At 41.3% G+C, this 27852-nt stretch overlaps 1 protein-coding gene across 4 annotated transcripts in view; it reads right to left on the bottom strand.

Moving 5' to 3' along the window:
* Positions 1-27852, bottom strand: part of RORA (RAR related orphan receptor A) — a 354947-nt gene that overhangs the window by 56103 nt on the left and 270992 nt on the right. The window contains exon 1 of one of the 4 annotated variants that reach the window (XM_065847488.2): positions 10360-10565. The exons of the other annotated variants lie outside the window; for them this stretch is intronic. Within the exon in view, the coding sequence (XP_065703560.1) occupies positions 10360-10390 (31 nt within the window). The 5' untranslated portion in view covers positions 10391-10565. Of the gene's footprint in view, positions 1-10359; positions 10566-27852 lie in introns of those variants that run through there. 4 annotated transcript variants of the gene reach the window in all.

Below are 27852 nucleotides of genomic sequence, written 5' to 3'. Positions count from 1 at the left end.
CTGAGTATCTCCAAGAATGGAGACTCCACAGGCTCTTCAGCAACATGATACAGCATGTGAGCCCAGGCAGAATAACATATTAAGAAAAAAAAGAAATCCAAAAGTAGACACGTAGCTTTCATTTACACATTTTCTGTACCTTTTGCCCATCCTCTGGCCCCCAGCGAAACGGCAGTGTTGCGCACACACTCCCCATCTGCCACCCGGGGTGATACACTAAAGCCACACCGCACACGAAACTGCACCGCTGACATCATGTAAGCTCAGACGCTCTGACCCAGTATATTGGCACGACTGGGTTCTGGGACACTGCTTTTAATTCTTCATCTCACCTATTCCCCAAATCAGAAATGAAGACGTGCCAGAGATAATTGCCACGTTATGAAAGCAGCTCTCTCTAGCATTCCACGGGGACCTCTCTGCAAGGCTGAACTGTATCTCTGTACAGTTCCTTTTGTCCTGTATTTGTTCTTTGATGTACAAATATGCCACAGACTAAGCGGTGATCTCTTTGATGTTGAACTTTTATACTTTATTGCAACTAGCATGCTTACAAGAGGAGCTGACAGTCATTTTCCCTTCTAAACATTCAAATTTCATGAGGCACTTGCTTTATGAGTCAGATTTCTTAGTAACTTGTTTTCAGAAATTCCACAAGAACTGTGCTACTCTTCTGGAATGATAACTTGATTGAAAACCAAGATGTGATCAGGTTTTTCAAGTATTACAAATTAATACAAGCGTTAGCTAATATATCTGAATGGATTTAACATAAAGTATAATTACCAAGTCAAGTGTGCATTTCCTCAGTGTCTTTACGATAATTTGGGCCAGTGCCTGGACTCCAGCAGTGGCCAGGAGCAGTTGCACTGGCAATAGCGTAAAGCCAAGGCAAGCATGTACTGCTGCCTCCCCAGCTCCTCTGCCAGGCTTCAGCAGCTTATGCTCCAGGGACTGCCAGAGCCAGCCTCTGCACTACAGTTTTTCATAATGCAGGGTGTATACATAAAATTTGAGATTGACAGTACCAAGGCAAATTAAATTACAAAGGTAGATCCTTGTGTGACAAAACACTAATCAACGTTGGCAGGAAAAGCATGTTACAAAGTGCGAATTTACCACCAGGACGTGCTAGAGCTGCCACTGTGAGACATACAAGAGAGTTTCCATTCTGAAGCACTTTCGCACTGGTTCTTAAATCAATGGTAAGTACAGAAATTCTTTGGAGATTTTGCCATTCAGAAGGTCTGCGCTTTAGAGCGACCTTTGTGTTTGGCTATTTTTTTCCCTTCCGTAAGTATAAACAGTGTGGTTGAGAGGGAAAACATCAGAAGAAAACTAGAACAGGAGGGAATGCTTCCCCACACGGAGCTCTAGGTTTCCAAAACACAACCAGTAATGCTACTGATGCCCCTTCTCCAAGCCAGCTAGTTTAAAGATACACCGTCTGTTTTACATAGCATCTAAGCATCCTGTGCAGGATGCAGGAAAGAGAATTTGATCCTCCTTGAAGAGAACGGCAGGAAAATCACCTCACTTCCTTAGCTCCCTGCCCTGGCCCAGCACCAGCCCAGCGCCCTTCCCCGCCGCCGCAGGTGCTGCCAGCCGCTGCCGCTGGCGCTGCTATCGCTGGGGAGCATCTGGGGAGGGAGGAACGCTCTGAGCCTGTCTTCCTCAGCCATTTAGAAGGCGCCTATGTATATGAGGTTTCTCAAATGAAACATCTCTGGCTCTTTAATTAACCTGTCTGGTTTTTTTATTATCTGTTGATACAAGAATCTATCCAGCAGTTATAAACATCTTTATGTACTCAGATTTTAAGCAAATACTTCTTTTAATCCAATAACACGCCCACAGTACAAGAAAAACTCTACTCAAAGCTTTAAACAATACACCTCTGTCAATCTAACAATCGCAGGGAGTGCCTCTTTGAAGGAAAACAACACTGAGCGTAAGTTCAGCTACTTCAGACCATCACTAACAATCTGCCCCTGTCTGCGTGGCAGAGGTGACGCTGCAGCGACAGTTGAAAAGCCACCACCAAAACCCTGGAGTGCTCCAGCCTGATGTACGAGGCCAAACGGTAGTTTCACTTACTTTTCTATTCTCCAAAATTGGTTAGTGATATAACACCCAGCACGCAAACATTTCTATAGTAAACTAGAAGGAGCTAGTCCAAGGAGGAGAAAAACCAGTGGCAATCCACAAGCAGTCTTCTGCACTACAGGAGATGGGTTTATTAATTCCCAAATTGAGCTCCAAGTAATCACTATAAATTTACTAGAAAATGAGTGTTTTCTCACAATAACTACTCTGCCAAACCAAATACAAAGATGAGCTAATTAATTCAGATGAATGGAAAAAATGCACCCATTATGACTAACATTACAGTTGATACTGGAGACAGCAGCTACTGCTGCTCCTGTCAACTAGTAGAGCAATTTATACCATTCAAATGTAAGCCAGAATTACAGCATGCAAATGCCTGTGTACAGAAAGGAAACTCCAGATATTCTGATTACCAGGGATCACTTTTCACCAGCTTTCTACACTTTACCTAGACTAAGGGCTGCAGGCAATGAGCACCAGGGGCTTAGAGATTTTATCCTCCTTTTGGGGTAAGAAGATAAATGACACTTCCAGTCGTGTCCCACCAGGCACAGGGCTCAGTAGAGGAGGCTGGACAAGAGAACGCTTCCCTCCTCAGAATTAAGTCAGCTCACCGTCGGCTCAAATAAGTTTTAGGTACACTTAACCCATGGCACAGTACCAACTCCTAAGACCCCTGGCAAATAGAACAGTCGGCATTCACAAGAGGTGTGAATTAAGTGCCCCACACAACAAGAACTTGATTCCTGATCGGATTGTGTAAATTGTACTAGTGTAAATTGTCCCTTGAAGGAAGAGAGAAAACTGCTGAGCCAATTGTGACTTTCCTGGTGTTTCAGATAAAGTGGTGGAAATGCAGTACCACAAACACACGTCTGAGCAGAGCCCTATCCCCTTTCAAACTGCAGTGGAGACTGAAAACCTGAGGCCCTGCATACAGTCCTGTTCCTACTGTTATGATTCATCCATTCTGAAATTACTATTTTAAACTAAGACAATTCTGTCCAAAATAAAAGTCAGCTGAAACAAACATGGCTTTCAACCATATTTCACATGCATGCCACTCAGACTTTTAAGATTATTTAACTAAAGCTGTTCAAAACACCACTCTGCCTCACTTGTGTAATTTGGTATATAGAAAACCTCAATACCTCAGACGCCTCCCCCTTTGCCTCTGGGATGGAGAGGTCAATGCACCAGCAGAACCGAATACATAAGTTCTCAGTATCTGCGAAAGCTGGGAGCAGAAGCCATGGCCACACTGCATCCCTCCCCAGGTTTCTCTTTCATGAAGTTTACAAAATAAGAGAAAGAACAACAAAGTCTTTAGGACTTCAGAGACACTAAAGGAACAGCACATTGCATAAGTCTGTGTGTGCAAATGGTGAGAGGACCTTCTCCTCATTTTGACAGTGCAGAAAGCATTCTCAACATACCAGGTGTGAGCAGAGGTGGCAGGAGGCCCAAGCGCACCCAAGCACCTCTGATGAGCACCACCAACAGCCAGTGTAAGGCAATCCTGGCACACAGGAATGTGCCCCACTGTACGCTGTCAACCATACAAAACTCCAGTTTGTGGTCACCTCAGTTTGAAGGAACACTCTGACCCACCCTCTGTCACAGTGCACGTGTCTAAAGACTTAATGTCACTTTTCTACCCCCTCTACCCTTGAGAATGATCAACTTCTTCTAAAGTGCATAAATAAAGAGTCATGCAGTTGGTTTTATGAAGTGCCTTGTCCCAGGATTCAATGACAATAAACAGTACCATATTTCAAAGAACACAAACATTACACAATAATTACATGGCTGATACCCTATAAGCATGCTGATTTTCTATTTGCATTATTCAGAAGTGAAGAGGTTAGACTTATTTACATCCAAGTAGCTTTAATTAAACTTTGAGATAAATGCTCTTAAAATGAAAACTAGGATGATTATACTTCTCTCGACATTGATTTTAGCCTAGATGGCTATGCATGTTGCATGACAAAAGGCCCACAGGCTGGAACCACACAAACAGAGGAGCCACAAGCTCTGGGTCCTGCATCACTCTCCACCACATTGGAAACAAAACAAAACATGCCCTGACATCGTGACCTTACTGAAGTCAACTGCTTAAGCATGGGGGAGCCAGGCTGTACGGGAAGGGCGGCAGCAGTGAGCACTGCTGAGCTCTGCAAGTTTACATTAAGATGAACCGCACGCAGCTGCATTCAGAACAGCAGCAAATAAACAGGCTCGGTTTGATGGTGGTAGGATGCAAAAGCTGCCCTATCGTTCACAACACTGGACTCTGATCTTCCTGGATATCTGTTTGCTCCTGTCAGCCTAAAGGCTTTACCTTCCCCTGACATCAAAAAAGGAAAAAAAGGAAGTAAACGCTAAATTAATGACATTTTTCCACAAAAACGGGGATCTGTGTGGGACCCTGTGCAAGCAGCCAACTTCAGTGTAGAGCGCTGGTACTGCAGGGCACATGGACTTGCCCAAGTCTGTCAGCGACCACCCTCCTGCCGCGAACCCCTCTCCGGAGAGGGGAACAGAGACAGCCCGTGAGTCACCACCACTGCCCCGAGTCACTCCCTGGCGTGCTCAACACAAGCTACAGGCAACTGGGAAGCAGCCTGAAACTGCAGCGAGCTTGCCAACCTGTTTTTGCAGAACGTCTTAGCCTAAATGCCTCTAGGAAGAAAAGTGAAAAAAAATGAGGCAAACTGAAGACTTTGTTAACCACAGGCAAGGCTCCCTTTAAAACAGTTTGAGGCATAAGAAAGTTCATCAGACCCCCTTAACAAGGCTTTCTGCTTCAACTTTTTGGTTTGTGGAGGTTTTTTTTTCATCCAAGAAGCAGAAAGGTCTGTACTGTACAGAGACACCTTTTTATCATAACATAGCTATTCCTGAAGGACAAAATTTTCTCCTCCCCTGTTAATGTTTGTTGCCAAAAAAACCCAAATCAAACAAAAAACTTCAAAAGGGAACAAGAGGCTTAGGAGACTCTTTCTGGACCATTAGTTATGTGCACATCCCTTGGATATCAGTCCTCAAGGAAAAGACAAATCACAAAAGGAGAGAACTACTGTTTGCTTCATCTCAGGATTTATCAGCTGTAATTACAAAGTACAGCTGACAGAGAAATATAAGGAAGCTGGACATTTAATGTTTTCTCTCATTGCAAATAAACAATCCCGTAACATTCTGAAATGTATCAAGTGTGGCTGTAATAACTAATTCTTGTCATACACGGTTATTTTGCATACTACTAAAACTTATCTCATGGGAATGCAAAGAAAAAAACCCACGAACACACTGCATGTCAACTTCCTCTAACACTACATAGAGAATTGCGAAGTCAGACAAAGCATCAACTCAGGAAAGATGCAAAGATTTGACAGTTTTGATTTAGTACCTATAGTCAAGAAACAAATACACCAGATTAAAAATCTGCTGTGTAGTGAAGATGAAATACTAACAACCCTGCCAGTAATTAGTACATGATAACGATCATTTCTATATTGCGTTGTAGGCAAGAGAAGCAAGAAAGAAAATTTAAAACCGCTTAAGGTTAAAATTGAGTGCTACATCATCCTAAAAATAACCCCAAACATGCAAGGCTCTCTATAATACTAAATGAGTAAAGAAATCAGATTTTTTCACATGTGTTGGGGAAGCACTCGATAAAAAGAGAACTCAGTTCTTGACCAAGGTCTCCAGACACTGCTCCCTGAACTAATAAATGCCAGTGCAAACACTCAGCTCCTCATGCCGAGCTCAGGCCATCACCCTGCATCACACATGCTGAACCAGTTGCCACCTCCCCCCCACCACTCACATCAGCTCACTAGATAGAACATGCTAGTTCATATTTGTGCAGAGCCCACACCCCAAACAGCAGCAATGCCTGACCACACACTTCTACAGCCTCAGCCCCTTGTGTGGTATCCAAAGTCCTTGTGTGGTATCCAAACGCCACTTCAGTTTTGCCTCAATTATACAGAATCATCCTAGAAGAAATATTTTTAAGATTGTATTGCCAGCCAGTTGGAACAGGGTCATCATTTTAGCTAGCAAAAGGCTATACAAAAGTTTAAAGAGTTTGATCTAGTGAGATGTTCAGCACCCACAGTTTTCGCTGACTTAAACAGGACGTACAGATTCTCCACACTTGAAAGGAGCGTCCCCAAGTGAGACTTGTACAGAGCGTGCAACTGCCTTTGATTACCACAGAGTGAGATATAAAGACAGATTTCCTCTTCTTCTACTTACAAATCTTGAGAGTCTTTCAAAGGCCTTGAAAAGCACAGTTCAGCAATAAACCTCAAACCAATCTTATCCTGTGAACGTCTTAGGTACAAGTAAGTCATTCAGATCAGTCCTATGAAATTAAAGCAGCAAGAAAACAGCCTCTCAGCTAGCAAATCCAAAGGCCAGATTCTGTTAATATTTAGTCAGTAGAAGCTCTGTACCAAGGCATTTGCTAAATTAGATTTAACTTTCAATAGTGCCACAGTAAAGGCAAATTTAAACATACTTCAGTTTATGAAGTAACTTTTTTCAAAACCTATGACAAGATATTTTTCCATAGGCAGTTGTTTACTGGTGAAAAACACAGAGTAATTACCAACGCGCTGGTAGGTTGGTGCCAAGATACATGACAAAAAAACACGTCAGAAGGTCAGGCTTGACGGACTCAAAAAGCTCACTCACAGTAAGCAGTACTGCATAAATCCCGGGACAGACAGCCGGACGGACAGCCTCACAGCCACCCAGCTCTGCCAAGCCCGGAGCCTGCAGGTGGCTGCAAGCAGAGCGCGCTCCTGTCGGGCACCAGGGGAAATCCTGCTGAGCTGCTCAGCTGCACGTCGGGTGGTCAGAAAAATACACTGAGATCCAAAAACCACGTGTACTGATAAGGAAACCAATATAACCTATTTCCTTAAATAGGTACTTTTAAATGATCGAGTTCTCATTCGGAGACAATGTCAGTCCAAAGACTAATCAGACTTCCAACTATCCAAGCACAGATCCCCAAAGTGAAACAAGTTTCCTTCCAACCAAGTAACTATTGATTCTACTCATGTGGTCTAACCTGCACAAATGCAACATTGTTGCTGCCTGCACAACAAATGTCAGGATTAGTGGTTCAAATTCTACCTTGACAGTAAACACAGCCAGCAGAAAGAGCTCAGAAAACAGACATCTACTTGCTCATGAATCTCTGTTTACAAATGTCCACGTGAAAGGCAGTAAAACCATTGCCAGGTTCATTTTCATACTGAATAAACTCATCAGTAAACTGAACCCTTCTGTCCAGGTCTGATGATGATACAAGACAAGTACTTCAGCTCTTACCAACACCAGGCCTGATTCACCCCAGTCTCCCTACAAAGTAGGTACCAAAACCCAGTAAAATACCACACTTTTGAATCTAGCTCCCTCTGCCTCACCTCCAGTTACGTACCGGCCTAACAACTGAACCCACGTTTCTACTCCAGCGCAGACTATTTGCTCACCAATTCATGGCCCTTAGTCCTGTTCTCCTTGAAGTCAGCCTTGAAGCTTCTGCCAGTGAAGACTCTCGCAGAAGCAGCATCTCCACCAATTAAGATGCTGGCAAAATTATTTGATTTCTTTGCAAACTTTTGCTGTTAAGTACATGAAGTTGCACACTCCCTTAAAGATATCAGCCAGTGAACTGACCTGCATATATTATAAACTAAAAACACAAGGCTTCCTAAATCCTCTACAAAGACTTGCAACAGCTGATAAATATTTTTTTAAAAGCCCATCAATCTACAAAACACTTACTCATTATGAACTTGGACGTTTCACTGTTCTGTATTTTCTCAGAAATAGGAAAAAACCCTCTTTCCTCTCTGCTTGAAACCTGAAAGTTACATTTCTTATTGTGCAGCCTGTTTTAAGGACAAGTCCAGCCACTTCACTGGACAAGTCTGTTTTCCAGCTGCGGATGTGCCGACAGCCGGGCAAAATCCTTACTCATTCAAACCTGCATACACTCTGAAAGTCCAAGCGTTTTTCAAAAGGAAATAAAGCATGCTTTCAAGAATATTATGTTGCATGAAAAATACAACAACTTACAATTTAATTTCACGTGGTATCAATGTGGGGCACCTAAATATCAGTAGGAAAGGAATTTATACTCTTCTTTTTCATTTGGAAGAAAAAAAAAAAAAAAAAAAGCAAATCTGTATAATCCCTTATTCTCCTGATCAGAAGCCCCAAAATATACCACTACAGCACCAAGAATCAATAAAACATTCAATTCATCTACACATTTTACATTTTTCCCTTGTGTCTTTAATCTTATACAAAATTGCATTCCCTGTGCTACTGGTCTACTTCTCTCAAATCACAATATTGGGTTGTGGATCTACTATTTCATGGCAACACCACGTTTCCTCTAGCTGAACCCTGTCCAGTAAAACAGAAAAAAGGATAAGAAAACAAGGAAGTTTTCTAATGCACTAGAAAATTAAGTACTACGAAACATGAATGAAAGGTACCACAGAAGTATCCTGCAAAAAGTACAAAGACCTAAGTATTTGTGTAATACAGCCACTAGGAATTAGACTTTAAAACCCAAAACCTGAGCTTCACCAAGATTTTACATCAGTGTGGAAATTGGTTTAAATGAAACTTCCAAGAGAGTGAAAAAAATATTTCAAAGTTGAGTTGCTGCAAATCATCTGCCCACTCTTTCACAACGCAACCTTAGGTGTCTCTCCAGAAGCATACAAAGCAATTATGCCCTCCAATTTGTTAAAATTTTGTACTTAAAAAAATATATATTTGTTTGATCTCATGGTTCTAACAGGCTAAGGGATACACTGAAAAACTGTCTCATCACAATACATAGAATTCTAAGGGACTGCTAAAACAGCCATATAGTTCACACTAAAAAATGCATTTCCTTTTGTTACAGATGCAAACATTTGAACCAACCTAATCACATTGTCTTGCCAAATACATTCAACATGGCTAATCATTAATGAATATAGTGCTTTTCTTTTTATTCACATAAGCTTCTCTCCAAAAAGGAAAGGAAGCCTAGTAATTGAAAATTACCAAGCCTCAAACACTATGGTGCTACTGATGCATATTACCTACTGCTCTTGCGAAGTGGGGGGAAAAAAAGAAAAAAGAGAAAAAAAAAAAGTTTCTGTCTGTAGAAGGATTAATTCTTCTTTTTCAAGGTAGTTTCTTTTTTTTTTTTTTTAAGGAAAATTTAACTACAAAATCCACTAAAATATTTTATATGGTACAGATTTAGTACTTTTGTGGGGGCATTAAATTCAAACATCACCAGTAGCACTCTTTAGATCACTATTAAAGAATATCCTATTTAAATAAAACAATGTGTTTAGAGTTTGTTTCTTTTTTATAAACTACTATGACTTTAAAAATGCTGCAACGCAAAGTTCTGCTGCTGACCTTAATTTATTAAAAAACATGGCAGATTGAAGACATATCTCTAAAGTTTTGATTTCTCATCAAAAACTTCATTTGACTCTCCTCACTCCGACATCGCCCCTCATTAAGGACTTGCATAAGCAAGCAGAAAAAACTTTAGGTTAAAAAAAAGAAAAATCTATCTCTAAGTAGCTCTAGTTTTTCCCTTTGTTTCAAAGCCTTTTAAAAGCGAGCAGCTACCTCTGAGGATGGCATTGAGCCCCATCGGCTACCTACAGGATGCTGCACGTTCTTTTCCCCTTTGCTAGAGCCAGATTTTACAGTACGTCTTTTCTGCAAGGGTGTGTAGAAAGACCTGACAGCTCGTCTGCGCTTTATGCAACTCCAACCACGTCTAATCATAACCTTTCCCTTCGAAAAGCCGCGCTGGCAGATAAGCTATCTCTCACCCTCTAACTTGTAAGCGGCCGTGTAAAGTGCAGCGGGGTTACGGCTCCGCGGGGCTCCCGCGGCCGACTGCACCGCAAGACGGCGGCAGCGCCAGGCAGGACCGAGCCGCCCCGTTCCTCCGAGAGCTCCTCAAAACCTGCCCCTGCTCCAGAGGCCGCCAGCCGGGTCGCCGCACCGGCAGCGCCGTTCCCCGGCCCGGGCTCCCGCAGGCCGCCCCGCACCGGCGGGACGCGGAGCGGCGGCACCGGCGCTCGCAGCAGAGAGGCCACGGAGCACCGTAACTCCAGCCGGCCCGATCGCTCCCGGGCCGGGCTCCCCGCTTCTCCGCGGCACGGCACGGCGGCTCCCGCGGGCTGCGCCTACCTTTCATCGCGGCGAGCACAAAACACATCATTTGTCAGGGGCGAAGCGGCGGGGAGCGGAGCGCGGCGGGCAGGGAGGCGGGCAGGGGAGGCGGGCCGGGCCCTCGGCGTGAACCACCACCACCGCCGCTGCCTCAGCAGCAGCAGCCGCCGCCGCCTGCCAGCGGAGAGCCGCACCGCCCCGCCATCCCCCGGCCCATATGAGGCTCCATGTGACCCGCTGACATCAGGCCAGCCCCGGCCCCCCGCCTTGTTTACACCGCTCGCTCCCTCCCCGCCCCTGCCGAGCCGATGGGCGGCCGGTCACGGGGCGAGCCCGGCCCGACAGCACCGCCCCCGCCGCCGCCCCGCGGCCTCCCTCCGCCGCAGTGCCTGTGAGCGGGTCGCGCCGCGGCCCCGGGGAGGCGGCAGGTGCCGGGCGGCCCCGGCCCGCGGGGTAACGGCCCCGCAACTCGCCCTGGGCCGGCTGGCGCGGGCCACACGTGGGCAACCGAGCGCGGAGGAACGGGGTTTGGCTGGAGACGCACGGAACAGCGGGGCTGGGGGGCCAGGGCTGTCCCGGCAGCCACCTGCGTAACGGGGCGGGCGGTAGCGACCAGCGCTTCTGAAAGGGCCGCTACCGGCAGCAGCATCGTGTTTCCCCGTTCGTCCCGGTCCTCTCTTGAAATTCATCTTTTTTTTTTTTTTTTTTTTTTCCCCTGAAGGATTTATAAGTGTTGCTCTAAGTAAAAAAATAACCTTATTGAAGATACATCTTGCCATGACTATACACTTCATCGTCATTCACTTGATGATAAAGCAGGACAGCATTTACATTTTAGATCTGTCTGGTGATGGGTTCGTAGTCTCGTAGGATTTACTTGGAATGTATAAAGCATTATACCACTGCTAAACTTATTTTCATATACTTTCCAGCATCAGCGATCACTGTATTGTCGGTTTGTGAGATGAAGTTTTACATCACTGATAACAACCATGCTACAAGAGGGATAGCACACAACTGAACACAGAAAAAATCCAACCTATAAAAAAAAACCCAAATACCACTTTGGTGAAAATTACATTACCAAAACCAATATTTTTTCCAATTCCTGTCTTAGCCACTGGAAGGGAGTGTCACAAAATATAAAACTGCAGCAAAGCATTGGTGCATTACAAGTTGTTTAGTAGGGGACAGAATACAAAATTTCATAATAATTTAATCAGAACTATAAGCACTTAATGAAAATAAGACAAGGAAAAATAGATAAACAGAAGCCAGAGGAAGCATCTTAATATTTGAAAAAAAGCCCTATATGTAGAAAGGGCCCTTATGAGATGAGGACACTGAAACAACCTCTCATTAAATCGCCCCTAATAGCTAATTCTTACCTATTTCTTTAATGAGTTCTTAATACAGTATATTATTTAAACGTAATTAGAAGCTATCCAGGCATACTTATCATTTATCAGCCTAGTCATTCAAGTTCTATTAATGCAAAATACTGTTTTAAATCTTTCATATTTAAAAATATTCCAAGAGCTAATCTGGTACAGTATTGTAAATTTCGCAGATATCTTTGGCATAAAGTTTATGATCTGGGTTTGTCATCCTTAGTTATACTAAGCCATTCCTACCAGTAAGCACTACATGGGTTTGTGTTCACAGAGTTTAATCCACAGCACATGTTTTAAGTTGCAATGTACTGAACAGAAGCCTTACGGGACACCCTGGACTGAACCAAATACCACTAACAGCACTATTTGTCATGGTACAAAAGGAGCTGGGGACACTTCATCTCAAAAAAAACCCACTCCGGTTTCTAATTCTGTGAATTAAAAATAATCAATTCTGCTTGCTCAGGAGCACAGAGCTCTTTGGAAGCCAGAAAATGCTGCTTTTACATGTGGGCCAGCTGCTGCTGTGGACTTTAGATGCAGCCAGAAAAACTGCAGCACACACAAGAGAAAAGAATTATGTCTTAATATACTGTAATGTGGAGTTAGATCATTGTAAACGTTTCGCTCTGACACAGCAAGTAATGTCAGACCTATGGCTTGAAAAATGTCACAGTCTATTAGCGCTAGTTGTCTTGTCAGACATTTAACCTTAAGGTACACAGCACTACATTATTACTGATCTGTATTTGTTTCCAGTTCAACTGAAATGCAACTAGTAATCTGGAATGACATCTAATGTGCTAAATGGCTTCAATAATAAGCAGGCGACACAGATTTTTGCATTGTTACAAATGCCTTATAACAGTTGCTTCATAAAATTGTAGAAGATTTTTTCATTAGACATTTTAAGCGAAAGCATACTTAAAATAGCCTATTATCAGTTATTGATATCCCATCTACAACACATCCATTTGCACTTCAGTTTTCTGTCTTGGTTTGACCTCATTATGAAAATTAAATTCAAAATCCATTTCCTCCCAATTTACCAAACTATCGCAGTACTGAAAGTCTCACTTGCGTTCAGACACCAGATAAATTACAACACAATGTACCAGTCAAATAATACTTAGCTCAGTATTACTGTTTACTTGACACTCAGTTGCTCTCAGTGGTTTATACAGCAGGGTTTCATCTGACTTATATAGACACTTCCTATTTTCCAGAAGCTTCTACTCTATTGTGCTTGTTACTTAAGCATTTAATAAATACCTGTAAAACACTGCAAGACTGCATAGTCTTCACAAGAGTGAGGAACTACACCTCAGGTTGCATGCAATTCTTTCCTCAATTTCTGCATGCAAAGACCTCTTGCAGGTGTCAAATCTATGTAACTAATGGTTCGGAGGATGCGAGATGCGCTCCTGCCCTTTCACAACAGATGAGAGTCAAGGCAATTGTGCGCCCGCCTGCCTTTGATGTCCCAGTCTCAAGGTCCGTGACAACTGGGGGAAGCACCAAGGCTCTGCTACAGCATAAACTTAAATTCTAACCACACGCAAACATCCAGGAACTATAAACGTTAGATCACTAGTTTAAAGACATTAACACATTGTGTAACCTTATCAGGTATTGTCCTGTGTTGTACTGATATAGAAGTTGTTCAATTTGTTAGCCTAACCACAAGCCTCCACAACAATTGGAGGGAAATAACTGTTTCTAACCACCTTTTCACCTCTGCTAGGAAAAAAAAAAAAATAGAAAGATAAATTGCTAACAAAGAAAGGAAAAATGCCTATGATGGATATTAGCATTAGTAACTGGGAAACCAGTATTTAACTGCGTATTCTAAGCAGAGGACAGAAAATATTGAAAAGCTCTCCTCCATAAACCTACTGAGCAAAGTAACAAACTCAGTTTCCAAGATGAACCAATAACTACCTACTCTGAACTACTTGTTCAGAGACATCCCCAAACAGAAACGGTTTAAATGCAACTCATTAAAGAATGTTTATGTTGTCCTAACCTGGAACACGAGTGGAGAGCATTTCTGCAGACTGTTGTGTCATGTTTTGCATTCTTGCCTAAGTGAAGCTACATGGTTAGGCCTTAATTCAGGAAAAAATCTGAGATCTCCTTATCACTAAAATGTAACATTTGACAAATTAATATAGGGTATAACCACCACCTTCCTTCCCTATACAGCACAGAGAAAAAAATGCTCTTAAAAGACGAAAATGTGTCATGTAATAACCCCCTGCCTGAAGGAGATATAACCACACAGGGTTGTTGTGAAGCTGAAGTTGTCAAACCACTAGGAGGTACAGCATTTACCCACCGCTCTGCCACTGTCACATACGCAACTGCATGCAAATCCCCTTGCAGAGAAATGACTGCATGCTGCATTCACCCGTGGAAATGAAAACTTTCCTTAGTGGAAAAGAAATGCAATATAAAAACATTTTAGTAAGGAGTCCAGAGCCTCCATATTTTCAGTTTTAGCAGAGACAGCTTCTTCACTTCATAAAACAACCTAGAGCTAAGTTTTCCACATATGTTTTTGCTTTAAGAAAAAGGGTTTAGACTGTCAGTATAAATTTACATAACCATGCATATTTTTAATTGTTTTTCTGAAGTTTTCATATGCTTTTAATGAAAGAAGTTCTCTAAAACATTTAGGAAATCTGGTATTGATTCAAACAGACAGCAGTAACATTTAGAAACGTTCAAGTATTTTTCAGTACTTCCAATACCTACAGAAAATTCACTTCTTATCAACATTTAAATAGCTGCTCTGAGGAGTTAAACCCTGCCTGGAGAAGGTGACAGCAGCTACCTGTTAAATGGGAAAAAGCAGGTAGCACTGAAAGCAAAGCCCTTCTCCAATTGCAACCCAAACATGTCACAACATCAGGTGAAGCATTCAGCTCCCAGCTCATATTAGGGATGCAGCTCCAGGTGCAACAAGAGTTTAAAACATCAAACCAAGTTCCAAGCATTGGAAAGGTGTGCTGTTGCCTTTTTGGCTTCTTACACAAAAATAATCATATGTGAAACCACGCAGGTGCAGCCGTCACAGCTGCCTCGTTTACCAAATACATCCAAAACAAAGCGTAGGAAAACCGCAGCTCTAAATATTTTTAAAAATACAAATCACAATTCTGTCCACCCTTATTGACAATCACTTTTTTCTAAAGGGGTTTCTAAATGGTATACGCAGCACCCACAAGAAGAAGATTGTTCCTTAACACATTTCCCCCTCCAGATTTAGCAGTATTTTAATCTTCATTTATTTCTAGCCCTCCAAGTAGTACATTGTCGAAGATGAATCTAACTGAGGTTGTCCTCATTAAGTTGCCTCTTTTTATCTATTTAAAACTGCTACTATGCTGACCCTGCAATCATACCATTTTGCTTCAGACAAACTGCCTTCCTAAATTCTTGCTGAGGAGGTGTGCTTTTGTGCAGCACAGGCCTGCAGCTATACATCTTAATCAAGCCATTTTATAAACTACCCCACAACTTCCAATTAAGTGCATTGTTATCCACAACTGTTGAACCAGTTGCTGTGCTTTGCCAAACAGCTGCTACGGTTCTGCACCTGGTGAACAGAAGTACGAGTGGGTTCTGGATGAAAAGTAAATCTAAAGTCATTATTATCAGCTAGGTATGCTGTTGGCAGTAAAAGATTTTAAAGATCTATTTTACTGGATTGTCACCCTGTTTACTCTAACCTTGAAATTCCTTGAAAGGATATCATATTTGTTTCTTTTCAAAACATAGCAGCAGCCATGCTTTGAAATTAAAGTTATTAGAAAGATGAGATTATGGCCAATTAATCATCTGCCACCAACTGCAAGATTACAAGGTTATCAAGAGACAGGTCAAACTGGACTTAGCAGCATCCCTCTTTTCCGCACACCAAAATGGGGTTATGGAGCGACCGGTATTAGGTTACTGATCACACTGCAACTGCTGAGTCCGTGTTTGTTCTTGGAGAAATTCTCATCTATGTAGTTTAGAAGTTGTCTTAAGTCACATGACCAAATCTTTTTACAGTGTCCTAACATTAATGCTGCCAAAAGCAGGAATTGTTTGAAAGCTGTTAGAGGTCTTTATCATGCTCAAGCTACTTTTGACCAGTGTTGCTTGCCAAAAACTGCAGCTGTGTATTGCTCAGTGTATCCCTTTTGGTGTGGAAAAGTCAATGGATGGTGTAAAACCTACTCTTCAGATGATTGTCAGTAGCACAAAGAACAGCAAGATACTGGTTGTCCTCAAAGAAACAATTGTTAGATCCTTGTTTAAGGATCATCATCACATAATCACTCTTTGGCATAAACATGTGCTCCAAAGAACCACCTTTCCCTGTAAACCTACTCAAAGAGAATCGTGCTGTTTGTAGTGAAACTTCTTCAATACATTTTGGAATCTTCAAAAGTCCATTTGCTCCTTCTTATCAGCTTGATGTTTGGGGTTCAGTAGTGCAGAAATAGCACTTGTGAGGTTGCTCCATTAACACTGAGCACCCTGCTGGTGACAAACGAAAACAGACGCCTGGATGCAGAGATACTGGCCGTCAACTGTGCAGGTGTTAGTGACTTTTGGAGGCCTGCTGAGAGTGGACAGAATTGTCTAAGCACTCTGGTCTATTTTTGAAAAACACCTTAGCAGTCTTGGAAAAGTTCTTACTTGTCTAAAAAGCCTTTGGCCTGTAGCCCTTTTAATCAGTTTTATGGGCAACAACTGGGTTTCACAAAGCATTAGGTCCAGTTCCCAAAATGTAGTGCCTACAGTCATATGCAGAAGAACTGCAATGCTCACAGGAATGCCCTGTTCACACACATTCCCACAGGAAAGCAAAAAGAAAACTAAAAAGAATTCTCCAAGCCTTCTTGCATCCTCCAGCAAATTTATGACTAGCTTGACCATTGGCTTCAGGCCTACAGCCAGTTACATACCAGCAATAAGTAACAGGTTATTTTCCTGAAGCATATTGATCAAATGGTGGTGTTCTGTTTCTTTAATCCTTGGCTTTCTCTTTCTGCCCTCTTTTGAATCATCAGGGATAGCCAAGGCAGGAGAAAGGGCAGCAGTGAGCAGTGCGCGAGATGAAGTGAGAAAGACTCAGAATCTTCCTCACAAACGTGTCTGAAACAGATGAGGTGTCAAGAAGGAACCCAGTGGTTTTCTGGCCTTTTCCTGAGGAATGGTTCAACAGTCAAGATGATATGGGCATATCTCAGTGGATCCTGTGCCCTCCATGTGCCTGGGGCATTAATACCCTTTAGACTTTCTTATTTCCTCTCTTCTAGTGGGACATGCTCTAATCTGCTGACAAACAGAATGCTTCAACTGTGCTTAAGAATAACCAGAGAAATGTAATAAGCTGCAGTCTGCAGACAGCCAAACAAAATTGTCCCTTCTGCCTGAAAACTCCTGAACCCATGTCTAAGGCACAGCTGCCAGAGAACGATGGAAGCAGACTCACGTATGGAATTACGGGTAAGGAGGAGGATGTTTCGGGTGTTGAATTTGCCCTGTACCCACTTCCAGATGATGCAAAATTAACCTGAGGGAAACTCTGAGCATGCCAACATTATTTCAGGTCATACCCAGTATCAAAACTCCCTCTTACACTACAGGAGACGAGCAAGAAATTTTCCCTATTTTCAAGAATACGATTAAGAACGTGAGCTTTAGCGGGACAAACACGCTGTGCTGGGCATTCAGAGAACTAATAGGGAAATTATTTTTCTTTCACGGAAAATAGAAGCATCTGTCCAGTCAAGCAAACCAAGCGATGATTCTGCGTTATGAAATACTGTTTTTATAACTATTGACATTTCAGTCAGTAGTGCCACATGTCAATAGTGGTTTTATTGCTCACATTTAAAGCACAGCTTTCAGGACAGGATTCATCTAAGTTGACATTGTCTGATCAGCAACATATTTCCTGCTCCCGTGAACATATACATTATTTATACAGCTTTGCACTGGGGAGTATTTGTGCTATTATGAGAAAAATGTTTAGATCTGGCATGCTTTCTATGTTGCAATGCAAAATAGAAGCTTAGAACCACACATGCTTTCTAAGACAATTAAGGTTCCATGTGAGGCCTCTCTCCAGAATCAGTCTTCAAGACACAGCTTACATGGGCGTCTGAGCCTGCGCGGCTTCTCTTTTCCAGCACAGTATTGAATAGAGAGGTCCTAAATACTGCACATATTGCATTTTCTCCAGTTCCTCCTCTGATTAATACTGAGTTCCAGAACAGAAACACTGGCAAGTCTAACATATCCTCCGATGACGTACTAGTAGATTGCTGTTAATTTCTGCCATTTTTCACTTCTTGGTAGTCTGACGGTAGCCGACAAACTGGTTTTTTGCAGATCAAATGCTATTTTTCTAATGAAACTTCAGAGCCACTCCAGCAGCCCTCACTCCACATGTCCTCCCCCACGGCACCATTACATTCTTAAAATTATCAAAGAAAATTCATTACTTCTGATGCTGTTAGTGAAAAATAAATGGCAGTGATTATGGCATTTAAGCCTTCAGCTTTAAGGACAACACAGACTGTAATGATCCATTTTCAAAAGTCAATACAGCCTCAACTATTGTACTTGAAACAAAACACTGCATACCTACTTAGAGTGATAAATAAATGATGATACTGTTGTTCCTCAGCATGAAATCCATACAGATAATTCTTGTGCATAATTCTGATTATCAGACACGATAAAGTGACACTTTTGAAGGACATCAGACTTTAGTAGAAGAAAAAGAAGGTGATTCACTCACAATGATAATTATTTGAGAGCATTGTTTTACTGATAATCACCAATTTCAGTGGAGAACACCTGCACAGTACCATCTTTTTACTTTAAAAGGAGAAGAGCAGTATTCTAAGCTGATTAATTTGATTACAAAGCAGAGCATATAGGGCAGACCACCTATAGGAAATGATCTATTGCTTCATATAAAACCTGGGTTTATAACCTGCATTTGTATTAATTTAGCTTGAGATAGCATTTTTTTATCCTATTTAGATACCAAAACAGGTAAAGGATTTATAAACCTTCTCATTTTCTTAGTAATTTAATCTGAGCTGCTACCACTTGCTTGATAAGAATAACTTGAAACGCATAATTTAAGTCATTAGCATACACTCGTCTTACAGAAAAGAAACCACCAAGCATTTTTCACTTAGGCACATCATTTCTGATTATTTCTATTCAATTTTAAAGGATCTTTGACAGGGCTACTGAAAGGCCTGTCAAAGAACAGGGAAACATTATGACATCCTTTCCCCACGTTCCTTCCCAGAGCATGAAATATGAGGGACATTTCTAATAGAATCAAGCCTAATTTAAGGCTCCGTTAATCTTTACTTTAAGGTTGCTATAGCTGGGGAGGTTACCTCTAGCACATTACAGATGTTCTTCAGCACACATCTGCAGTCAGGTTCTAACACATACCCCTCCCCCCCGTTATTAAAATACAAATTTCTTTACTCGAAAGCAAATATATTGCAAGCATGTACTTTACAAGTTGCAATGAGCAGAGATACTTGAATTTCAATACAGATTGCTGGGGGGTTTTTTAAGTGTCCAATAATTTAAAAAAAAGTATCTGCTGCTTTTAATCATTCTATTCATTTTTAGCCGAAGGACAAAGAGCATTTTCTTTTACTTACATTTTGGGAAACTGAGATGTGTTAAATTTCTCTATGTCATCACCAGAATTACAACAGCACGAACCTCTACAATTCAGTGATGTAAGACAGAGTGACAGACTGCCCGCTGCTGAGGTACAGCCAGATGAGGGATGGAAACAAGCGCTTGTGCAGATGGCTAAACGGCTGCAACATGCTGAATGAACAGATGACACTATTTTTTAACAAATCTGAGAGGAATGGAAGCTGGATCACTTCTAACAGAAGAACTGAAGAACACTTCAACAGGAGGTAAAGAAGTAGTGAAGTTCAGAGATACTGCTGAGTTCCACACCAAAATGCAGAGGGAAGAAGTTTCTGAAGCACTGCTAAAGATAGTTAAAACAATACAAAATGGACAGAAATTGCTATCAAATAAATGGAAGGAGAACTACCAGTGTGAAACTGCTAAAGTAAGGTAACCTACCTCAATGTGAAAAACAGAACACACACTATTTTACGCAGAAAATCATCATCATTTTTAATTTACAAGCTTCCGGTTAATAATTTTGAAAAATCATACAGAAGAGATGTATGGTAAAAATCCAAGGGTATTCTGATAGAAGCAATTACTTAAAGATTACATTTTCCTGTAGCACTACACAACTCTTTCTGAGCCTCAGTTTTGAGAGAATAAGAAAAACACAGCATTTTTGTGACAGCTTCTCGACTCTCCTCAGTAACTGATACATCTGCTGTATTTCCATCCAGTATTGAAGTGGAAAGGAGACGAGCAGTAAACGGGAGCTGGTGCTAACAGAACCTTGAAAGCTCTGTTCTCAAAATCAAGTGTACTAGAGGAGAACTCACCAACGGACAGGATAGAAGAGACATTCCCAAAAATGAGCCAGTATATGCAGTCACCCCCAAAGTTAGGAATGTGTCAATGCCCGTGGTAAAGCCAGTCTGCTAACACTGCAGTATGCTACAGATGCAATAACAAGGGTCCCTAGAGCCTGCTGTTAGGGTCAACCTATTAAATGAAGGCAACTGTATTTGATTTTGGAACTGGGCATTTTTCTGCAGTACGAGAAAGGGAAACAAAGGTAATTCTGAGTCCTCAGTATCTTTGCATGCTTATAATGTCAGGGTCTTGAGGTCCCCTGGGAAAATGAGAGAAAATACACACATGACCAACTTCTAGAGACTCCTAAAGATCTCTGAGGAGAATGGTTTGGAGAAAAGAGGAGTAACTGCTCCTGGGGTTTGGGTGCCTTGTGTTTCTCAGGGCTGCAAGCCACTTTGTTCAGAAGGCACGATCTCCTCGAAAGAGCCTCCAAAGGGAGCCCCATGGACCCTCCCAACTCACCTCAAGCTTTCAGATGTGCACTGACCTCTTACAGGAAAGATGCACCATTCCAGAGCCCTAGATGTTTTATTTCTTTCTACTTAATCTTGCCTTCTCCTTTGTTTCTAGGTAGATGTTAGCCTTGCCATACAGCATTCAAAGCTACACAAAACCATATAGTCTGTGTTAGATTTTTTCATCTAAGGCTGGTAATTCTGCAAAGAGCACTATGCATAGTTTCATAGGGAAATGAATGCATTATTTTTGCCTTCACAAACTCTAGCCCTTCCTCTTTAGTAGTCTAGAGATCCCAAACTGAAAACACACCAAAGCACTGCAATATAAATGCTTCATTTGTTTCGTCAACCAAATAAGAAAACAAATGTTTTCAAGCAATCATTACATTTAAATTAAGCTTGTGAAACATTTAACAGTATTAAGACAGAAGAAAGACACTGAAACTGTAAGACAGAAGAAATACACTGGGGTTTCAGCCGGCACGGTACCAGTAGGCAGGGCTGCCAGTTCCCTAAGTGAAAAAGAGGCTGTCTCCATCAAGAGAAAATCAGAATATGTTTTGCACTGCTATACCAAATCCTCAGGTCTGATATAACTTTAGAGGTGTATCACAAATACTTTGTGAACATTGATGATCATAGAGCAAAGGCAAAAATCACTATGTTTGTAGGCATCTTATGTCAGGTGAAAACTTTCAGGCAGTTCATTACAGATACTTCTTGAAAGGCTCAAATACTTTTTTTTCACTACCTGGAGTGCTGATTCAAGTTATTTCATACCCAGCCATCTAACTCCTTTTTGCTTTCATTTTCTTGTGAAAATCAGGAGCAACCTAAGGAAGCATGAGCTTCGCTTTAGTTGCTTCCACCAATACCACAATAATGTCTTAGTTTGTAATTATTTCATATACCACGATACTGACTAGGATAAAATCATCCAAAATGATGAGATAAAGTTCTGCCACATTTCAGGTGCTTGTTGCTGGAGATGTGACAGATTACTGATGTGATCCAAAAACCTGCAAAGACATAAAAACAAACTTAAAAGACACTAATAGCATGTGCAGCCAAACGCCTGTATGCTTCTCACTCTGCTTAGTAAAGTGAAAAATCTCACTAGAGACAGGCCCATTTGTTTTCCAAACTGATGAAAATTAAGAAATAAATAGGGAAGCACTGGCAAAGGCAACACGATACTACCAGTGGGGTACACAGTGTTTAAGTGGAGTTAGTATTAGGGATATAGCAATACTGCAGTATCTTGGTGTTCACACTACTATAAAAAATCAAGCAAAACACAACTAGGACACATTAGGAAGCATCATCTTGCCTCTTCAAAGGATATAATTAGTTTACTTCCAGGTTATTGTTTTTTCCCTTATCACTAGCACCAATCAATATTGGTATGGGTATTGTTATTCCTTTGTGGCGATTCTGAGTTTTGTTGAAGGGGACGGGCAGGAGCAGCGCGTTGTGGTTCCTCCCACTAGCGGGAGGCCAGGCTGGGCACACGCGCCGCAGGGTGAGGCGGCCCTGCCTGCACAGCATGTGCACCTGAGCCACGCTCCCCACAGCGCTGCGTTTGTGGCCATGGGGCTTGCAGGGAAGTGATGGTCAAGGTCACTACTCAAAAAGCACATGCACAAATGAGAGACGACTGTCACTGACAATGTCTTATTTCTTCAGGTCTCCCACTAACTGAGTTACCATTTCTGAACTGGGATTACTTAATTTAGGGGAGTTTTCCTCCATATCGGTGAAACCAATTCCTTGCTGTCTGTCCAATGGTTCACGTTTAGGTGATACAGACAGGAACGAAGGCCTCTGTTCTCTGAGTCTGATAACAAATGTGGTGGTGTCTTGACAGAATGGGAAGTTTTTCAAAATTAGAAGAGGCAACAGACAGAAAACAAAAATTTCAAATCACATTATTCCAGAAAGTTTGAAAAACACTAGTCTTTTGAACAGTAAATATTTCCTGATCATTTCTCCAGAATTCCAGACTGCATGGCTAAATATGGGCCCTCATTTGCTGTCTCAGTGAGCATATTTTGTTCAAATACAAGCACGATAAAATAGTTCGAGGACTAAGACTTGAGATCAAAAACTCAGCAATGGGGCTTATAATGTGTTTCATAAGATGTCAGACGGCCGGTAATGGAACATTTGGAGTAGAATTCAAATAGACCCAAGGTTGTAAGAGTTACTCAACAGCAAGTTAATGAGAGTACTCCTTTATAAAATGAAGGAATACAGAGTGCTTTTTACTGAACCATAGCTTTTTTGAAAAGCTTTTACTATGGAAACCAACTTCTGTAAGAAGATCCAGAATAGAAGAGAAACCACAGGTATGGTGTCTGAACCAGCCTTGTGACCAGGGAAACAAGAATTTTAAAGCCTGGTGGTAGGGGGTGATTGGATAGGAAGATAAAAATCCTTGTTCAACAAAAGCAGTGTCTGGTATCCTATCTTGAAAACTGCAGTTTTTAATGATAAAGAGCAAGCTGTCACACTCCTCCTCTATATGCACTTCCCTGGCTTGAGAATATTTCATTAAAGAGGATTTTTAAAAAGACACAGCCATTTAGAGTGGTTTTTCACTCATCACAGGCAATCGTAAGCTCTACTGATCATTTGCCGAGGTGACCTCCCTACAGAGAAGTGCTGAAAACAACATTAGAGAGACTAAAAGGTCCACCTAGGGATGTCTGGATCAGCCATTGGACCTGGAAAGTATAAACTCTGCTGTGAAATGGCAAAGACATGGTGCAAGCTCAGGAAGTGGTCACAAGGCAAGAAGCCTTTCACCTCTGAGAAACCAAAACTTACAGATTTAACTCCCATGTTCTATCCAATCTTTCAAATCCTGCTGCGTCAGTGTGTGGATACATGAGCTGTCACTAAGCACTCTGCTCCTCAGCTAACAACACTCTTGAAATATTTGAAATGTGTTTCCATGTGCACAACTGGAAAGTGTTCATCTCCTGTATTCTCTGTATCTGCAAAACCAGCTTCATGCAAAAGGTTCAATAGTTGCAAGGTTACAAAGGTGCACTACCCATAAGCATAGTGTTAAAATAAGCCTTTCATGAAGAAGGAAAAAACAAAACCAAACTAAACAAACCCCACTTAAGGAAAACAATTTATTTGGCTTGTTCACCAGAACTAAACAGAAAGCAAAAGAAAAATCTATGCTGCTTTGCAACTTCTTGTCAACCAGGTGATCTGAAAATACGCTGAGCTCCACATTTCAGTATTATGTGCCCACACCCAAAGGATGCACAGGGAGTGGAGATGAACAGAACTACATGTTCCATCTTCAAATTGCATCTATTATCTAATATACCAGTAAAAACATTTCCCACAATAATAATACACATACGCCTCAAAAGCTGTTTATTTGGCAACCTTGATGTATACTTCGTTAAAGTAATAACTGGCATATCACCCTACTAGCTTATTGCAACGATTTATAGACAAAAAAACAGAAAAAAAGAAAAAAACAGAGCCATCTTTTGTGCACATTGTTAGCATAGCAAAAAAGCAGCATGGATTGGCATTTTCTGGATGCATTTACACAGCTTTAGAACCACAGACTGTTTACGTGGGTGACACAGACTGAAGTGTCTGCCCTGCATTATAATACTGTTAAGTGAAGACAGCTGGATTCTATTCTACCAAGAACATGAATCAATAAAGCTGCCAACTAAATTCAAATGAAGAAAACAGTTACCATTAAAACCAGCAAAAGTCAAAGGAAAGGCGGAACAGATTGTGCTTAAAAATTTAAAAGAATCAGAATGACTTTTAAATTGAATCAATTAAATGTGGAAATTAGGAAAACAAAATTGTTGCACTTAAGAGTTGGAAAAGACAATAATGGCTCCTTCAATAATATTAGTTACTCTTTGCCACGTTTACCAGGCCAGAATAAAGAAAATGGTACCTTTTGGATGGCCATTTTGTAGCTGGTATGACTGCAAACCAAGCCTGCAAGCTGCCCATGACGTTCAGAAACTGTTTCCTCTTGCATGTGATTTGCAGAAGACTTCGTGGTGTTCTCAGAAACGGCTATTTCTGATTCCATCTGAAAAAAGCTGCACCACAGGCCTAGAAGTTTGGGTGCTCAGTTCCTCACCTGGATGTTCTACAGGAGGGCTCTCAAATGCATTTGGCAAGCACTACTGATAATTATGTGCTACTTTTGCTACCCTAAGGAAGAACTGCCCCGAACACTTAGAGGCAAACTGTTTTGAAAAGAGCCAGGCTGTGGGAGCATGTAAATGATTGTTAAAAATACCCCATTTAGGTTGCAGCTTAAGCAGGGAGTGAACCAAAACATAACATATTTCTACACAGAAAAACCTACTAGGGACCTTCACATATTTCTCTTTTGTGGCTTCTCTTTGGGTCAGGAATGACGACAGTGCCAAAAGCGTAGCACATCAACGATTACCCAGTCCTGTTTGTAATTCCCATATGCCAAACAACTGTGACAGAATGTTTACCATAAACTCGATCATTTTCCATTTATAAATAATACAGAGTTTGCTGAAATGATTCCACAAACACTAGTACTGCACATCTGCAGTAACATAGGAAAATAGGTAAATCTGCCTTATTGGCAGGTTTTTGAAATACCTGTAGGCAAGTTTGTAGCTTGTCTGTGGCTACATTTTGTGCAGCTGGCATAATCCAGTCTGTGCATATTTACTGGGTATAAAGTTGCTATATTTACATTACTAGTGTATCCAAATATATTTTTGGGAGGGTAAAAAACTGAGGGAGTGGTGACTGAGTCAGGATCCCACATATTAGATTTCCATTTGGAACAGGTTTCCCAAGGTATCTAATTTCACTTGCAGCACTGTATGTCTGGGATTTCTCAATGTCTAATTGATGGAAAATATTATGTCTGTGTTTTAATCCAATTCCTAAAAGGCATTCCCTTTATATGGTTATAAGTACTTTAGCTGGGTATGCCAGCAGATGTTTTGGTATTGCCATACCAAAGAAATCATGCTAGATTTTCCATAATGGGCATAAATTCCTTTGGCTGCTGGGTCTTGGCTTTTTTAACTATCAACAACATGTCTGACAATATACTCTGAGGAGCCACAAAATATCTGGAATATCCAATATTTGAAAATAATTTCCTAACGGTCTATATGGATCAAAATAAATCCTTGACTGATTGTTGTGGAATGAGCAAAAACAAAACCAAAGTAACAGGAAATCTATTGCTAACTTTGACATGATAAGAAGGCACATGAGATACCTAAAGAGAAGCCTCATTTTTAACACTGACTCCATGTGTTGGGTAGATATATCAGGAAGAAGCATTTTGCTAGGAGAAGTAATAGCACAAAGTATTTTTACTTTATGTTTATGAGGATCACATTTACTCCTGATTTCTCTCCATTGTAATTACACTTTATACAGTAGGAGTTACTTTGCCTCTGAACCATGAGATCAGAATCTGATTCTGCAGGTGTATGATTAAGAGCCCAGGGATGGGCACCTGCTTTGTTAGCAACTGCTTTCTGACTAAGACCAGCAAAATGGACACAAGGGAGATAAATCACTATGCAGAACTAGAACACAGCTCTCATTCCTCTGCTCTACAAGATGGATCGTTTTGTCTGGATCTGGATCACAAAGAGGATCACTGAGAAAAACTGTTGATGAATTTAAAGAAAGCGGCAAACCGAGAACCAATAAAAGATGCAGCCAGAAAAAGAAACTGATAGATTGATGTCACCAGTTTTGTTGGCAATTACAAAACCATCTCTTTGGGGTGTATGTGGCTCCAGCCTATCAGCAGTGCCAGTGTACAGTTCAGAAAGAGCCGTGAAGTTTAGATCCCCAGCAGCCTATTCAGCAGCTCAGCAACCCATCCCGCGCTGCTGTTCTCATCAAGGTCCATCCACGCTCAAACAGATGAAAGAACATTTCAGCAGACTGTTCCAACTGTTGTTCAATTCCCAACAAACAACAAACAGCTTACCTAAAAATTACAGGCCCAAAACCCAACAAACTTACTGCAGAAGTGGAAAAAAAAAATTACATAGATGATTTCTGAAAACAAAGTTACCAATTCTGGTTTTATATACACATTGCTCCAGGAAAATATTATTTCAAAGCTGAGACTGTTGGAAGCTTTGCCTTATATTAAAATAAATATAGATTATATCCATTGTTTGTAAGCCAACAATTCAGATACGCTTATTTGTAAGCTAAGTATAGTACTAATCAGATGGAGGCAAGGGTATAAGATCTTACCATCACTATGAATGTTAACTGTGTGCATAATGGCAGAACAGATTCTCCCTGTTTTCAGTACTTACCACACCAAAAACTCTCCAGAATTACTGCTCAGGGAAATTCAGGATTCGTTAACCAACAGAGAGTCCAAAAATCTGCACTCCAGGAAGGAAGAGCTATGCGAAACTGCAGTCTCCCACTTAGAACACGGTACAGACAAAATTCAATTAAGCCCATGTAAACAAAGTTGCAGACACAAGAAAAAAAGCACTGATGCTTTGCCACAGAAAGAATAGCTCATTTGGGAAAAGAGTAAATCAATATACTTAACCTCTACATTCCAGAGGGCTTCCAAACCACCTCACTTTGGCAAGGACAGTTGTGTAAACAATCAGCAATTAAATTAAAAATCTGGGAGAGAAAGCTAGTTGAATTCCTTCTGGGAATAGCTCTTTCACTTATAAATCAAACACCAATGGGGGAGAAAAATGTAATAATTCCTATAAATCCAAGATTTATAATTCTTCAAACACCTCCAACCAGTTAAGTCCATGCAGAGCTTAAAAGCCAGTATCACGTATGAATATTCAGGCAAGTTCTAACCATTCTTATATGCACAATCCAAATTGCCTCTCTAGCCCACTTATCAGCAAGGTTTCAGCTGGAACACCAAGAAAACAGTCAAAGATGCTGTGACTGTGACACATGGCGGTTGAGAAGCCTGCAGTTGCCACACTGGGAAGGTGACTCGTCCATTTCAGTGACAGACAGAACTGGTCAGGTACATCCAGGCACACTTGCATGCCAGCTAAGGGTCAGCAAATGATAAG

This window comes from Patagioenas fasciata, chromosome 12, assembly GCF_037038585.1.
Source record: "Patagioenas fasciata isolate bPatFas1 chromosome 12, bPatFas1.hap1, whole genome shotgun sequence".
NCBI lineage: Eukaryota > Metazoa > Chordata > Aves > Columbiformes > Columbidae > Patagioenas > Patagioenas fasciata.
This window is presented reverse-complemented; position numbering and strand designations above follow the sequence as displayed.